Here is a 15,882-nt window from a genome sequence, read left to right on the forward strand (position 1 = left end):
GTCAATGAACCGGAGGTAGAAAATGCTGACTCATTGCCGTGTTTTAGGACTACAAGCTGGCGAGCTCTATAGGATAGAATATAATATGTAAAGAGCTGATGGTCTAATCATGGACTGTAGGGGGACCTCTAACTTTAATAATGTGAATGTCTCTACAGTCTGAACTACTAATTAGCATGATGTATTCAGATCATCAGTCCCTCCCACTTCACTGACATGTTGAATATGGTGGAACCTGCCGTGGTCTACTGATTGTCATCTATTCATCTATGTGACACTCCTCTTGCTTTATATACATTGATACCAGACTCTTTCCAGCACTCTCACATATAACGTGATCAAACATGTTCACATTTCTCTTCACTGTTACTGTCTCACTGCTCTGTGCTGCAGGTACAGTTTCTTTATGTTTAATTTATTTAACCAGGAAAGTTAAGAACAAAATTCTTATTTACAATGACGGTCTTCTCTAGTTATAGATATTGATGTTTCGAAGCACATGTTCACTTCACCTGAGTCTTGATGTATTCAGGTCTGACTGTACCTAACTCTATTGATTTCATTCTCACTGTATCCTTACAGGTCTTGTTGAGGGGAGTGAAGTCACTCAGATACCCACCATACTCTGGGGACTGAAAGACAGTGTTGCTCAGATGAACTGCAGTCACACTAAGGATGTAAGCTACATCCAGATGTACTGGAACAGACAGCTTCCAGGAGAGGGAATGAAGCAGGTAGTTTACACTACTTCCAGTTCCAAACCTGAGTATTCAGGGGATTTCAATGAAGACAAATTCTCAGCCAAGAAGACTGTAGTTGAGAGTGGATCTTTCACAGTGAAGAAGTTGGAGACAGGAGACAGTGGCATGTACTTCTGTGCTGTGAGCCAACACAGTGTTACAGACAACAAGTACAGCTGTACAAAAACCCCAGTATTTCAACAGGATGTAATATAATATGTAAAGAGATGGTCTCATCACATACTGTAGGGGGACCTCTAACTCTAGTTCTTCTAATGTCTCTAGATATTTCCCCTCTAGCCTGCCCCCCCCCCCCTCTTTACACACTCCTCTCTCTCCTCTCTCTCTCTCCCCGCCACTCCCCCACTCTATCTCTGTCTCCCCCCCCCCCCCCCCCCTCTCTCTCTCTCTCTCTCTCTCTCTTCATCCATCCATCCAGTAGAGAGTCAGTCATCATGACCAGAGCTTTCATCACGTTCACACTCTCACTGTTCAGGATAACAGCTAATAATAACATGTCTGTAGAATGTATGTAAATCCTGAAAACACTAGCAACTAACAGACGTGTCTAAATAATGATTCTTTCTGTTTTAAATATTATTTTATTGTTTTCTTCACAGGACGTTCTCTCTGCAGTAAAGTCCACCAGGTTCCCTCAGCACTATTGGAAGTCCCAATGGTACAGTGATACTGGTATGCAGCCATACTACTAGTTAATACAATACTATATTATAGTACCAGCAGTCAATAGATGATACTAGTCTGAAACTGATTGGATATGTGTATTATAAAAGTCAGACAGTTGAAGGTTCATTTAAAGAGCACTTTGAAATCCTTGGAAATGGATCGAAAGAAGCATCTCCTCAGCTTCTGTTCTGTCCTGCAGTCAGTGCAGTGTATTACTGTTCTGTCCTGAAGTCAGTGCAGTGTATTACTGTTCTGACCTGAAGTCAGTGAAACGTATTACTGTTCTGACCTGAAGTCAGTGCAGTGTATTACTGTTCTGACCTGAAGTCAGTGCAGTGTATTACTGTTCTGACCTGAAGTCAGTGCAATGTATTACTGTTCTGACCTGAAGTCAGTGCAGTGTATTACTGTTCTGACCTGAAGTCAGTGCAGTGTATTACTGTTCTGACCTGAAGTCAGTGCAATGTATTACTGTTCTGACCTGAAGTCAGTGCAGTAGATTACTGTTCTGTCCTGAAGTCAGTGCAGTTTATTACTGTTCTGACCTGAAGTCAGTGCAGTGTATTACTGTTCTGACCTGAAGTCAGTGCAGTTTATTACTGTTCTGACCTGAAGTCAACACATTGATGTAGATACAGTGGGGCAAAAAAGTATTTAGTCAGCCACCAATTGTGCAAGTTCTCCCACTTAAAAAGATGAGAGAGGCCTGTAATTTTCATCATAGGTACACTTCAACTATGACAGACAAAAGGAGATTTTTTTTCTCCATAAAATCACATTGTAGGATTTCTTATGAATTTATTTGCAAATTATGGTGGAAAATAAGTATTTGGTCAATAACAAAAGTTTATCTCATTACTTTGTTAAATACCCTTTGTTGGCAATGACACAGGTCAAACATTTTCTGTAAGTCTTCACAAGGTTTTCACACACTGTTGCTGGTATTTTGGCCCATTCCAACATGCAGATCTCCTCTAGAGCAGTGATGTTTTGGGGCTGTCGCTGGGCAACACGGACTTTCAACTCCCTCCAAAGATTTTCTATGGGGTTGAGATCTGGAGACTGGCTAGGCCACTCCAGGACCTTGAAATGTTTCTTACGAAGCCACTCCTTCGTTGCCCGGGCGGTGTGTTTGGGATCATTGTCATGCTGAAAGACCCAGTCACGTTTCATCTTCAATGCCCTTCCTGATGGAAGGAGGTTTTCACTCAAAATCTCACGATACATGGCCCCATTCTTTCCTTTACATGGATCAGTCGTCCTGGTCCCTTTGCAGAAAAACAGCCCCAAAGCATGATGTTTCCACCCCCATGCTTCACAGTAGGTATGGTGTTCTTTGGATGCAACTCAGCATTCTTTGTCCTCCAAACACGACGAGTTGAGTTTTTACCAAAAAGTTCTATTTTGGTTTCATCTGACCATATGACATTCTCCCAATCCTCTTCTAGATCATCCAAATGCTCTCTAGCAAACTTCAGACGGGCCTGGACATGTACTGGCTTAAGCAGGGGGACACGTCTGGCACTGCATGATTTGAGTCCCTGGCGGCGTAGTGTGTTACTGATGGTAGGCTTTGTTACTTTGGTCCCAGCTCTCTGCAGGTCATTCACTAGGTCCCCCCGTGTGCTTCTGGGATTTTTGCTCACCGTTCTTGTGATCATTTTGACCCCACGGGGTGAGATCTTGCGTGGAGCCCCAGATCGAGGGAGATTATCAGTGGTCTTGTATGTCTTCCATTTCCTAATAATTGCTCCCACAGTTTATTTCTTCAAACCAAGCTGCTTACCTATTGCAGATTCAGTCTTCCCAGCCTGGTGCAGGTCTACAATTTTGTTTCTGGTGTCCTTTGACAGCTCTCTGGTCTTGGCCATAGTGGAGTTTGGAGTGTGACCGTTTGAGGTTGTGGACAGGTGTCTTTTATACTGATAACAAGTTCAAACAGGTGCCATTAATACAGGTAACGAGTGGAGTACAGAGGAGCCTCTTAAAGAAGAAGTTACAGATCTGTGAGAGCCAGAAATCTTGCTTGTTTGTAGGTGACCAAATACTTATTTTCCACCATAATTTGCAAATAAATTCATAAAAAATCCTACAATGTGATTTTCTGGATTGTTTTTTCTCATTTTGTCTGTCATAGTTGACGTGTACCTATGATGAAAATTACAGGCCTCTCTCATCTTTTTAAGTGGGAGAACTTGCACAATTGGTGGCTGACTAAATACTTTTTTGCCCCACTGTACCCTTCTCTCTTCTACAAAACCCCCTTCTGATCTTTTACTCCATAACTGCAGTGTTCATCAACACCCAGCACACCTGCTATCCACCACTGTAGATGTCTGAGCACATGGAGGAAGTTGATATCAAACCTCTATAATAAATAATGTGGTTGATGATGTCGTGAAGAAACAGTTCAGGTATTTCTTCAAATTACAGCCTATTTCTAGTGTGATGACTGCAGAATCTATAACACAGATCAAATCTAAAGACTAAAAAAGACAAACCCTTTCAATGATGTAGATACCGTTATGTTCCACAATACACCTTTAAGTTGAACAGGAGACCTGTAGGTGAACAAGGGATCTGCTTGAATATCAACACAAGATCTGACGTCAAAGTGATGTCATTTCCTTTCCCTCCGGCAGCTCAGTTCAGCTCCCCTTCTCTATGGACTTATTCTCCTCTCCCCCCTATGGGCTCTGGTCTAAAGTAGTGCACTAGAAAGGGAATAGGGTGCCATTTGGGATGCTGACATACATTTGACACTCCCACTAGATGACATCACATCTCTGACTATCTGAAAACCCTTTCTCCTTGTCCATGTGACTCTTCTCTCCAGAACCATCAACATGATCAAGCTTCTCATACATGTAGCAACTCTACCACTATGGGTGACAGGTACTAAATCCCTCATGAAAGATAGATTTACTGCTAAAATATATTGCTGTCAATATGCTGAGTAATACTGTATATTTCATATTGTCTGTTTTCATCCACAGGGCTGTTACAAACAAACAAAGTTCACCAGACTCCTACTGCAATACTAAAAGGACCTGAAGATAAAGTTCAACTCACCTGCAGCCACACTGATCCAAATTACGACATGATACTGTGGTACCAACAATCAGCCCAAAACAATGCTCTGAAACTCATTGGGTATGTGAGATTCACCAGTCCAACGGTGGAAGATTCCTTTAAAGGGCGTTTTAATGTCAGTGGAGATGCTGCAGCTAACAAAATGGCGTATCTACATTTTCCCAAACTGACAGAAGCTGAAGACAGTGCAGTGTATTTCTGTGCTGCTAGTAAAGCACAGTGTTTCACTATACCCTCTCTCCTCTACAAAAACCTTCTCTGATCCTCTCATATAATACTGACTACAGCTCTAAACACCTGCACCTGTCTTCAACCACTTCAACAACATTTTGCTATGAACCATTTGATATCAAACAGATGGTAATGATACTGTTATAAGTGGCTAGTTTAGATGGTTTAGGTGCACTTCCTCAGTTCTCCAACAGGAGGCAGTGTTTCTCAACACACATTTAGAAGATGCTGTATTGTGGCACTTTATGGGCCCTGCTCAAAAGTTGTGCCCTATATAGGGAATAGGATGTAAATTGGGATTGAGAAGCTTTCTAAATGTGTGTGGGCATGTGGTATGGGAGGGCCCTAGGGGGCTGGACCAGGGCCGTCGGTATAGGAGGACCCTAGGGGGCAAGGACCAGGGCTGGTGGTATGGGAGGGCCCTAGGGGGCAAGGACCAGGGCTGGTGGTATGGGAGGGCCCTAGGGGGCCTGTGCCAGGGCTGGTGGTATGGGAGGGCCCTAGGGGGCCTGTGCCAGGGCTGGTGGTATGGGAGGGCCCTAGGGGGCCTGTGCCAGGGCTGGTGGTATGGGAGGGCCCTAGGGGGCCTATGCCAGGGCTGGTGGTATGGGAGGACCCTAGGGGGCCTGGCCCGACCTACCGTACCTCCTTGCATGTCCAAGTATAATATTAAAATGTTGATAATTTATTTTACCAAGATGCACCACAACAGAAAGACACATCAATCTCAGATAAAGCATCCGATCAAGTGAAACAATTCCCCTCTGTCTCAGTATGTGTAGGTGTAGACCATGAGGATGGCTGAGTGGTAGAGACCTGAGGATGGCTGAGTGGTAGAGACCTGAGGATGGCTGAGTGGTAGAGACCTGAGGATGGCTGAGTGGTAGAGACCTGAGGATGTCTGAGTGGTAGAGACCTGAGGATGGCTGAGTGGTAGAGACCTGAGGATGGCTGATTGGTAGAGACCTGAGGATGGCTGAGTGGTAGAGACCTGAGGATGGCTGAGTGGTAGAGACCTGAGGACGGCTGAGTGGTAGAGACCTGAGGACGGCTGAGTGGTAGAGACTTACGGATGGCTCTTAGTTGGGACAAATTAGGTATCAGAGGCATGTTGAGTGGGACTAGGGGCTCCGCAGTAAACAAAAAAAATGATAACTATCCTAAACAACAATATACAAGGCATATTGACATTTGAGAGAGATGTAATGCGAGGCATAAAGCAATCACAGGTGTTGATTGGGAGAGCTAGCTAAGACAACAACGGGTATGACAACAACAGCTAATCAGCTAAGACAACAACAACAGGTAAAATGGCGATGAATGGGCAGAGAGGGTCAGTTAACTACACACAGGGCCTGCGTTTGGGGCTGGGGCCGACAGATAAACAAAAAATAAACAAAACGGAGAACCGTGACTAATGAACAATCCAGCAGGCATCAGCTATGTAGTCAAGTGATCACAGGGTCCAGTGAACAGCAATAGATGAAACAGGGAAGCCGCTGGGTAGTCGTTACTACCTAGCAAGCGGGAGACACAGCGTTTAAAGTTAGCAGGCCGGGGCTAGTAGAAGCACCTGCTCCGACGTCCAGCAAAGGTCAGTTGGGGGCACAGCGGATGGAGTTACGTCAGCAGACCAGTCGTGGTGGAACGGAGGGGCTTCGTGTCGACAAAGGGTCCAGGCCAATTGGTGAAAGAGGTATTGTGGTTGTAGGAATTTTGTTTGCTAGCCGGGAGATGCGCCTGGCTCACGGCTAACTGGTGCTAGGTTCGGGACATGGTCGATAGCCACTATAGCCACTCGGTAGCAGCTAGCTAGCTGCGATGATCCGATGCAAAGTTCCAGAGCTTACGGCAGGAATCCAGTGATGTAGTGGCTTCTAGTCGTGTTAGTGAAGAGTCCTGGAGGCATCAGCTGTGTAGCCGAGTGATCATAGGGTCCACTGAGCGGTCCGGGAGGTTGACCACTCTTTATCACTTTATCACAGTACTACGTCATACCAGACGAATGTCTGACTGCTTGACTGCAAATAACTAAGATACACATTAAAACATGAAATGACCCATGGCATTGATAAGAGCTCACTCTGAGATCCACAAAAATAATATCACATTCAAAATGGGTGAATATTTCCTTTAACCACCAATAACTCCAGATAGCAGTGCATCAGATCTCCCTCTCTGCTCTACTAAACCCTGCTTCCTGTCCCACATAGACTCCTCCTGCAGGGTTCATCTCAGGTCTCTGATGGTTTAGATGTTCTCATAAGGAGGCAGCATCCCTCTATAAGATCACTGAGATGAGTTGATGAGGAGCCACCTCTAATTCATGTGGAGTGGTTTGTCTGTCTCATTCTATCTGTCTCCTTAACAGTGAGTCAACATGATCAGAATTCTTATCTCCATCACCATGGGTTACACAGCCTGGGCTGCAGGTATTCAGATCATTGATTTCATCAACTACTAAAATCCTAATTTTATTGTTTTGATGTTTCAGGTGAAAATGTTTCTTTATCTGATGTTTTAACTCTCTCTCTCTGTCAATCTCTCGCTTTCTGTGTCTCTCTCTCTCTCTCTCTTTCTCTCTCTCCAGGTTCTTCTCCCAGTAACCAGGTTCACCAGAGTCCTGCATCCCTGTACAAGAACCAGGGAGAGTCGGCTAAGATGGAGTGTTCACATAGTATATCAACCTATAATGTCATCCTCTGGTACAAGCAATCCAACTACATAGAATTAGTGTTTTTAGGATACATGCAATTGAAAACTGGATTTCCTGAGGCTGGATTTGGTATAGAAGGAGATGCTAGTGCAGGTGGTACCAGCAACTTAACCATCAATCAACTAACTCCAAATAGCAGTGCTGTGTATTACTGTGCTGCTAGTTTACACAGTGCATCAGATCTCCCTCTCTGCTCTACAAAAACCTCCTCCCTGGTGTACTGTAGACTAATCACACCTGTATTAACATCACACTGTATCTGACTCTGATTCAATGCCAAAACACTCACCAGCTGGTCTAACAGAAAGGGGAGGTTCCCTCTGATATACAGGAGACCATGATACAGTATGGTATGATATCATGTCTTTCCTGTAGGTGGAGTTACAGCTCAACAAATCCATGTGGACTCACCAGACACAGTACCACAGTAAACTATGGTGTGTAGTAAGGAGTCTGAGAGTTGAAGATCCATGTCCTTTTGAATGTTCATCATGACTCAGTGTTGAACTAAGAATCTTTCACTGTTGGATATTTTTCACCTCTGAACGTGAATCTCTTGATTATTCTTGAACACAGATTAGATACTGTCTAAAATCATCTATAAATCCACATATTTCCTGAATGACTACAGTAGTTATAACAAACAGGTCTCTCTCTCCTCTTCTGTAACAGGTGAACTCCTCTGTTCCAGCGTTCTTCAGTCTCCATCTTCAGTATTTCAGAGTTCTGGAGAAACTGCTGTCCTGTCCTGTTCACACACTCTCCCCAGCTACAACACCATACTGTGGTATCAGCAGGTGGAACACACTCTCCCCAGCTACAACACCATACTGTGGTATCAGCAGGTGGAACACACTCTCCCCTCCTACCTAACTAATACCTAGAGAGTTAAGCTGCTCTGATATCCCAGCAAGCAATGAGGAATCAGCTCAAATACATTGGCCGTATCTTTCTACCGGAATTCAGCCAAGTTTGCCCACATCTTACCAGAATTCCCACTCAGATGCGTCCTGATGCCAATTGAAATCAATGTATAGAGAATTTCCCGATTAAGTCATCCACATTATACCCATCCACAAAAAAAACAACGGTGCTTGAGGAAACACCATACACCTGGTGACCGTGTCAGGGTTCATGTGCCTGGCCCACCACAGGTGTCGCTGTAGCGCGATGGGACAAGGACGTCCCTGCCGGCTAAACCCTCCCCTAACACAGACGACACAGGGCCAATTGTGCGTTGCCTCATTGGTCTCCCGGTCGCGGCCGTCAAGGGTCTCGAAGCAGCATCTGTAGCAACGCAGTTTGCACTACGATTCAGTGTCTTAGACCGCTGCTCCACTCAGGAGACTCCATCCACAAAGTTCTTAATGCTTATCAATTGCATTGCACAAAGTATCAAAATACTAAAATACCACACAGGACTCTTAAAGAATTTCATTTAAATATTAATTGTATTTCTTGATAACAGAAACAGTGAGAAAATATGGAGAAATGCTAATTATATAAAGCAGACCGTGTAATCATCTGCCAGAGAGTAACCACATCAGCCCGAGCCCCAAGTAATACATTTGGGCCAGATAACTCACACCGGAATCTGCCCGAGTTCAATCCCCGCATCCTCGCCACAAGTAATACTACAGAAGGCGGCCCAGAATCGGGCCACATGACGTCGGCCAAGTCTGACTCTTGGCTGGAATCGGCCCAGATCCACTGGGATAGCTGGGATATCTACCATGATGGGGTATACATAAGCATGGATTTCATCAACAAGAAGTACAACATTACAGATAATAAACTTGATATCTCTAATATTGTGTAGCTTTGGAATCGTGACATTACATACTTTCGAGGAAAATAGGAAAGTTTCTTGACTCATATCCTGACTTTGAGAAGGGATTGCGTGATGATTGCGTGATGCAGCATGACAACATGAACGCGATTGGTCAATAGTCTGCTGGGTGGGGCGTTTTGTACATCAATGGGATTCCTATCTCCTTTCTCTAATGTCTTTGGCAACGCTGTTTCAGCTGTTATGCTTGTTTTAGATGATGTTTTCAATTGCATAGATCATAAAAATCATTGTGCTGCCATATTTCTAGACCTTTCCAAGGCATTCAACACCATTGACCATTCCCTACTCATTCAAAAACTGTCTAAAATGGGCCTGGACAATAAGTCTTGCAAATGGTTAAGAGCTTTCTGACAGACAGGACACAATGTGTGCGTTCTGATGGTGTTGATTCTAGTTTCCTCGATATTAGGTGTACCACAGGGCTCAGTATTGGGACCAGTTCTCTTTACTATTCATATAAATAATATTGGTCTTTGTATTAAATCCCTACATATTAATCTGTATGCAGATGGTATGGTTATGTATGCCATAGCACCGATTGTTAAAGCTACAGTCCCTTCAGAAATTATTTATACCCCTTGACTTCGACCACATTTTGTTGTTTTAGAACAAGAATTCAAAATGGACTAAATATATATATTTGTTCACCCATCTATACACATTACCCCTTAAAGACAAAGAGAAAACATGTTTTTAGAAATGTTTGCAAATGCATTGAAAATGAAATACAGAAATTTCTCATTTACATAAGAATCAACACCCCTGAATCAATACTTTTGTCACGTCCTGACCGTAATAAGTTGTTATTTTCTATGGTAGAGTAAGTAGGTCAGGGTGTGACAGGGGGTGTTTATCTATGTTTTGTATTTCTATGTTCAGGTTCTAGTTTTGTATTTCTATTTTGGTTTTGTTTGATATGATCTCCAATTAGAGGCAGCTGGTCATCGTTGTCTCTAATTGGAGGTCATATTTAAGCTGATGTTTGTCCCGCCTGTTTTTGTGGTTGATTATATTTTGTGAGTAGTGTTTGTTTCTCCTCTGCGTCACAGTTTGTTGTTTTGTCCTTCAGTTTATTTTGTATTGCATTAAGTTTCACAGTCTAAATAAATATGTGGAACTATATAATAGAATATAATATGTAAAGAGCTGATGGTTTCATCATGGACTGTAGGGGGACCTCTAACTTTAATAATGTGAGTGTCTCTACAGTCTGAACCACTAATTAGCATGATGTATTCAGATCATCAGTCCCTCCCACTTCACTGACATGTTGAATATGGTGGAACCTGCCGTGGTCTACTGATTGTCATCTATTCATCTATGTGAGACTCCTCTTGTTTTATATACATTGATACCAGACTCTTTCCAGCACTCTCACATATAACGTGATCAAACATGTTCACATTTCTCTTCACTGTTACTGTCTCACTGCTCTGTGCTGCAGGTACAGTTTCATAATGTTTCATTTATTTAACCAGGAAAGTTAAGAACAAAATTATTATTTACCATGACGGTCTTCTCTAGTTATAGATATTGATATTTCCAAGCATATGTTCACTTCACCTGAGTCTTGATGTATTCAGGTCTAACTGTACCTAACTCTATTGATTTCATTCTCACTGTATCCTTACAGGTCTTGTTGAGGGGAGTGAAGTCACTCAGATACCCACCATACTCTGGGAACTGAAAGACAGGGATGCTCTGATGAACTGCAGTCACACTAAGGATTCTAGCTACTTCCGGATGTACTGGTACAGACAGCTTCCAGGAGAGGGAATGAAGCAGGTAGCCTTCACTATTCCCAATTCCAAACCTGAGTATTCAGGGGATTTCAGTGAAGACAAATTCTCAGCCAAGAAGACTGTAGCTGAGAGTGGATCTTTCACAGTGAAGAAGTTGGAGGCAGGAGACAGCGGCATGTACTTCTGTGCTGTGAGTGAACACAGTGATACAGACAACTACAGCTGTACAAAAACCCCAGTATTTCAACAGGATGTAATATAATATGTAAAGAGATGGTCTCATCACATACTGTAGGGGGACCTCTAACTCTAGTTCTTCTAATGTCTGATGGTTTCATTGTCATGATCATGTAATCAGTCATGTTCACAGTGAGGTCCTATGAGCAAGCTTTACAGTACAGGCTTCCTGACACTCCCTCTAACACTGTCACTATCCACCACCCTGAAGGAAACATGATACTACTACAGTCAATCTCCTTTCACCTCAGAGATTCATCCAGGAGACACTCATGTCACATCCTCATCATCATAGTCTTCCTCAGCATATTCACCATCTTCATCATCATCGTCTTCCTCAGCATATTCATCATCCTCTTCATCATCGTCTTCCTCAGCATCTTCATCATCCTCATCATCATGTTCAGAGTTCTGATTCACCTGGCAGCTCTACCACTCTGGGTGACAGGTATTAAATCACTTACGATGAGAAGCCTAACGATACTACAAATGTCATCAAACTGAATAAAATATCCTTTCACTCACTCCTTCTCTCTCTTTCTCACCTTATCTCCTCTCTCTCTATCTTTCACCTTCTCTCCCTCTCTTCTCTCCTCTCCCTCTCTCCTCTCTCCTCTCTCTCTCCTCTCTCCTCTCTCCTCTCTCCTCCCTCTCTCCTCTCTCTCCTCTCTCCTCTCTCTCTCCTCTCTCTCCTCCCTCTCTCCTCTCTCTCCTCTCTCTCCTCCCTCTCTCCTCTCTCCTCTCTCTCCTCTCTCCTCTCTCTCCTCTCTCTGTCCACAGGGCAGTTGTTTAGTAGCATGGTTCATCAGAGGCCTGTGGCACTAACAGAAGGACCTGGAGGAAACGTTCAACTCACCTGCAGCCATACTATCCCTAACTACTACATGATACTATGGTACAAACAGTCAGCAGGAGACACTGCTATGAAACTCATTGGTTATGCATATACCAAGTTAATAACCATGGAGAAATGGTTTGAAAAGCACTTCAATGTGAGTGGAGACGGTGGGAAAGAGGCTTATCTTCATCTAGTGAGTCTGAGAGGACCTGAACACAGTGCAGTTTATTACTGTGCAGCCAGCCAACACAGTGATGTAGAGTTCCTCCTGTTCTCTACTAAAACCCTGTCTGATGGTAATATTAGACCACGGCTCAGAACACCTGCATCTGAGGTTTGACTTTGACTCAGTGCCAATGAATAAACACAGATGGATGATGGCATAAGCAAGGTGATATCTGTCCCAGTACAGTATACCAGTATTTACAGTTTAGAGTCATCACTCATTAATATACATTATGCAATGTTACAATGTGGTATTAAATTACTCCCCCCTGGATAGATGTGATTCACATGACTACTCTCTCTATCTCCCCTCTTTCTCTCTCTCCCTCTCTCTCACTCCCTCTCTCTCGCTCTCTCTCTCTACCTCTCTCCCCTCTCTCTCTCCTTTACTGTTCTGTCCTGAAGTCAGTGCAGTGTATTACTGTTCTGTCCTGAAGTCAGTGCAGTGTATTACTGTTCTGTCCTGAAGTCAGTGCAGTGTATTACTGTTCTGTCCTGAAGTCAGTGCAGTGTATTACTGTTCTGTCCTGAAGTCAGTGCAGTGTATTACTGTTCTGACCTGAAGTCAGTGCAGAGTATTACTGTTCTGAAGTATTTCTTCAATTTACAGCCTATTTCTAGTGTGATGACTTCACAATCTATTACACAGATCAAATCTAAAGACTAAAAAATACAAACCCTTTCAACAATGTAGATACCGGTTTGATCCACAATACACCTTTAAGTTGAAAAGGAGACCTGTAGGTGATCAAGGGATCTGCTTGAATATCAACACAAGTTCTGACGTCAAAGTGATGTCATTTCCTTCCCCTCCGGCAGCTCAGTTCAGCTCCCCTTCTCTATTGACTTATTCTCCTCTCCCCCTATGGGCTCTGGTCTAAAGTAGTGCACTAGAAAGGGAATAGGGTGCCATTTGGGATGCTGACATACATTTGACACTCCCACTAGATGACATCACATCTCTGACTATCTGAAAACCCTTTCTCCTTGTCAATGTGACTCTTCTCTCCAGAACCATCAACATGATCAAGCTTCTCATACATGTAGCAACTCTACCACTATGGGTGACAGGTACTAAATCCCTCATGAAAGATAGATTTACTACTGAAATATATTGCTGTCAATATGCTGAGTAATACTGTATATTTCATATTGTCTGTTTTTATCCACAGGGCTGTCACCAACAGACAAAGTTCACCAGACTCCTACTGCAATACTAAAAGGACCTGAAGATAAAGTTCAACTCACCTGCAGCCACACTGATTCAAGTTACAACATGATACTGTGGTACCAACAATCAGCCTAAAACACTGCTCTGAAACTCATTGGGTATGTGTGGAACACCAGTCCAACGGTGGAAGATTCCTTTAAAGGGCGTTTTAATGTCAGTGGAGATGCTGCAGCTAATAAAATGGCGTATCTACATTTTCCCAAACTGACAGAAGCTGAAGACAGTGCAGTGTATTTCTGTGCTGCTAGTGAAGCACAGTGTTTCACTATACCCTCTCTCCTCTACAAAAACCCTCTCTGATCCTCTCATATAATACTGACTACAGCTCTATACACCTGCACCTGTCTTCAACCACTTCAACAACACTTTGCTATGAACCATTTGATATCAAACAGATGGTAATGATACTGTTATAAGTGGCTAGTTTAGATGGTTTAGGTGCACTTCCTCAGTTCTCCAACAGGAGGCAGTGTTTCTCAACACACATTTAGAAGATGCTGTATTGTGGCACTTTATGGGCCCTGCTCAAAAGTTGTGCCCTATATAGGGAATAGGATGTAAATTGGGATTGAGAAGCTTTCTAAATGTGTGTGGGCATGGACCAGGGCCGGTGGTATGGGAGGGCCCTAGGGGGCCTGGACCAGGGCCGTCGGTATAGGAGGACCCTAGGGGGCCTGGACCAGGGCTGGTGGTATGGGAGGGCCCTAGGGGGCCTGTGCCAGGGCTGGTGGTATGGGAGGGCCCTAGGGGGCCTGTGCCAGGGCTGGTGGTATGGGAGGACCCTAGGGGGCCTGTGCCAGGGCTGGTGGTATGGGAGGACCCTAGGGGGCCTGTGCCAGGGCTGGTGGTATGGGAGGGCCCTAAGGGGCCTATGCCAGGGCTGGTGGTATGGGAGGACCCTAAGGGGCCTGGCCCGACCTACCGTACCTCCTTGCATGTCCAAGTATAATATTAAAATGTTGATAATTTATTTTACCAAGATGCACCACAACAGAAAGACACATCAATCTCAGATAAAGCATCCGATCAAGTGAAACAATTCCCCTCTGTCTCAGTATGTGTAGGTGTAGACCATGAGGATGGCTGAGTGGTAGAGACCTGAGGATGGCTGAGTGGTAGAGACCTGAGGATGGCTGAGTGGTAGAGACCAGAGGATGGCTGAGTGGTAGAGACCTGAGGATGGCTGAGTGGTAGAGACTTACGGATGGCTGAGTGGTAGAGACCTGAGGATGGCTGAGTGGTGGAGACCTGAGGATGGCTGAGTGGTAGAGACCTGAGGACGTCAGAGTGGTAGAGACCTGAGGATGGCTGAGTGGTAGAGACCTGAGGATGGCTGAGTGGTGGAGACCTGAGGATGGCTGAGTGGTGGAGACCTGAGGATGGCTGAGTGGTAGAGACCTGAGGACGTCAGAGTGGTAGAGACCTGAGGATGGCTGAGTGGTAGAGACCTGAGGATGGCTGAGTGGTAGAGACTTGGGGACGGCTGAGTGGTAGAGACTTACGAATGGCTCTTAGTTGGGACAAATTAGGTATCATAGGCATGTTGATTGGGACTAGGGGCTCCGCAGTAAACAAAAAAAATTATAACTATCCTAAACAACAATATACAAGGCATATTGACATTTGAGAGAGACATAATGCGAGGCATAAAGCAATCACAGGTGTTGATTGGGAGAGCTAGCTAAGACAACAACGGGTATGACAACAACAGCTAATCAGCTAAGACAACAACAACAGGTAAAATGGCGATGAATGGGCAGAGAGGGTCAGTTAACTACACACAGGGCCTGAGTTTGGGGCTGGGGCCGACAGATAAACAAAAAATAAACAAAACGGAGAACCGTGACTAATGAACAATCCAGCAGGCATCAGCTATGTAGTCAAGTGATCATAGGGTCCAGTGAACAGCAATAGATGAAACAGGGAAGCCGCTGGGTAGTCGTTACTACCTAGCAAGCGGGAGACACAGCGTTTAAAGTTAGCAGGCCGGGGCTAGTAGAAGCACCTGCTCCGACGTCCAGCAAAGGTCCTTTGGGGGCACAGCGGATGGATTTACGTCGGCAGACCAGTCGTGGTGGAACGGAGGGGCTTCGTTTCAACAAAGGGTCTAGGCCAGTTGGCGAAAGCGATGATCCGATGCAAAGGTCCAGAGCTTACGGCAGGAATCCGGTGATGTAGTGGCTTCTAGTCGTGTTAGTGAAGAGTCCGGGAGGCATCAGCTGTGTAGCCGAGTGATCATAGGGTCCACTGAGAGGGCCGGGAGGTGGACCACTCTTTATCACTTTACCAC

The 15,882-nt window shown here is 44.4% G+C and overlaps 1 long non-coding RNA gene and 1 gene segment (V, D, J or C); both read left to right on the forward strand.

The window, feature by feature from the left end:
* The first annotated feature begins 113 nt into the window (after positions 1 to 113).
* LOC115161757 (T cell receptor beta variable 7-2-like) lies at positions 114 to 11,323 on the forward strand. The segment is given in 2 exon segments: positions 114 to 393; positions 10,953 to 11,323. Coding segments are annotated over 2 exon segments (420 nt in total).
* Positions 4,045 to 4,473, forward strand: LOC115161862 (uncharacterized). The gene is made up of 2 exons (XR_003869437.1): positions 4,045 to 4,322; positions 4,424 to 4,473. It is a non-coding gene; the product is annotated as an uncharacterized LOC115161862 (long non-coding RNA).
* Positions 11,324 to 15,882: the final 4,559 nt, after the last annotated feature.

This window comes from Salmo trutta, chromosome 25 (genome assembly GCF_901001165.1).
Source record: "Salmo trutta chromosome 25, fSalTru1.1, whole genome shotgun sequence".
Taxonomy (NCBI): Eukaryota; Metazoa; Chordata; class Actinopteri; order Salmoniformes; family Salmonidae; genus Salmo; species Salmo trutta.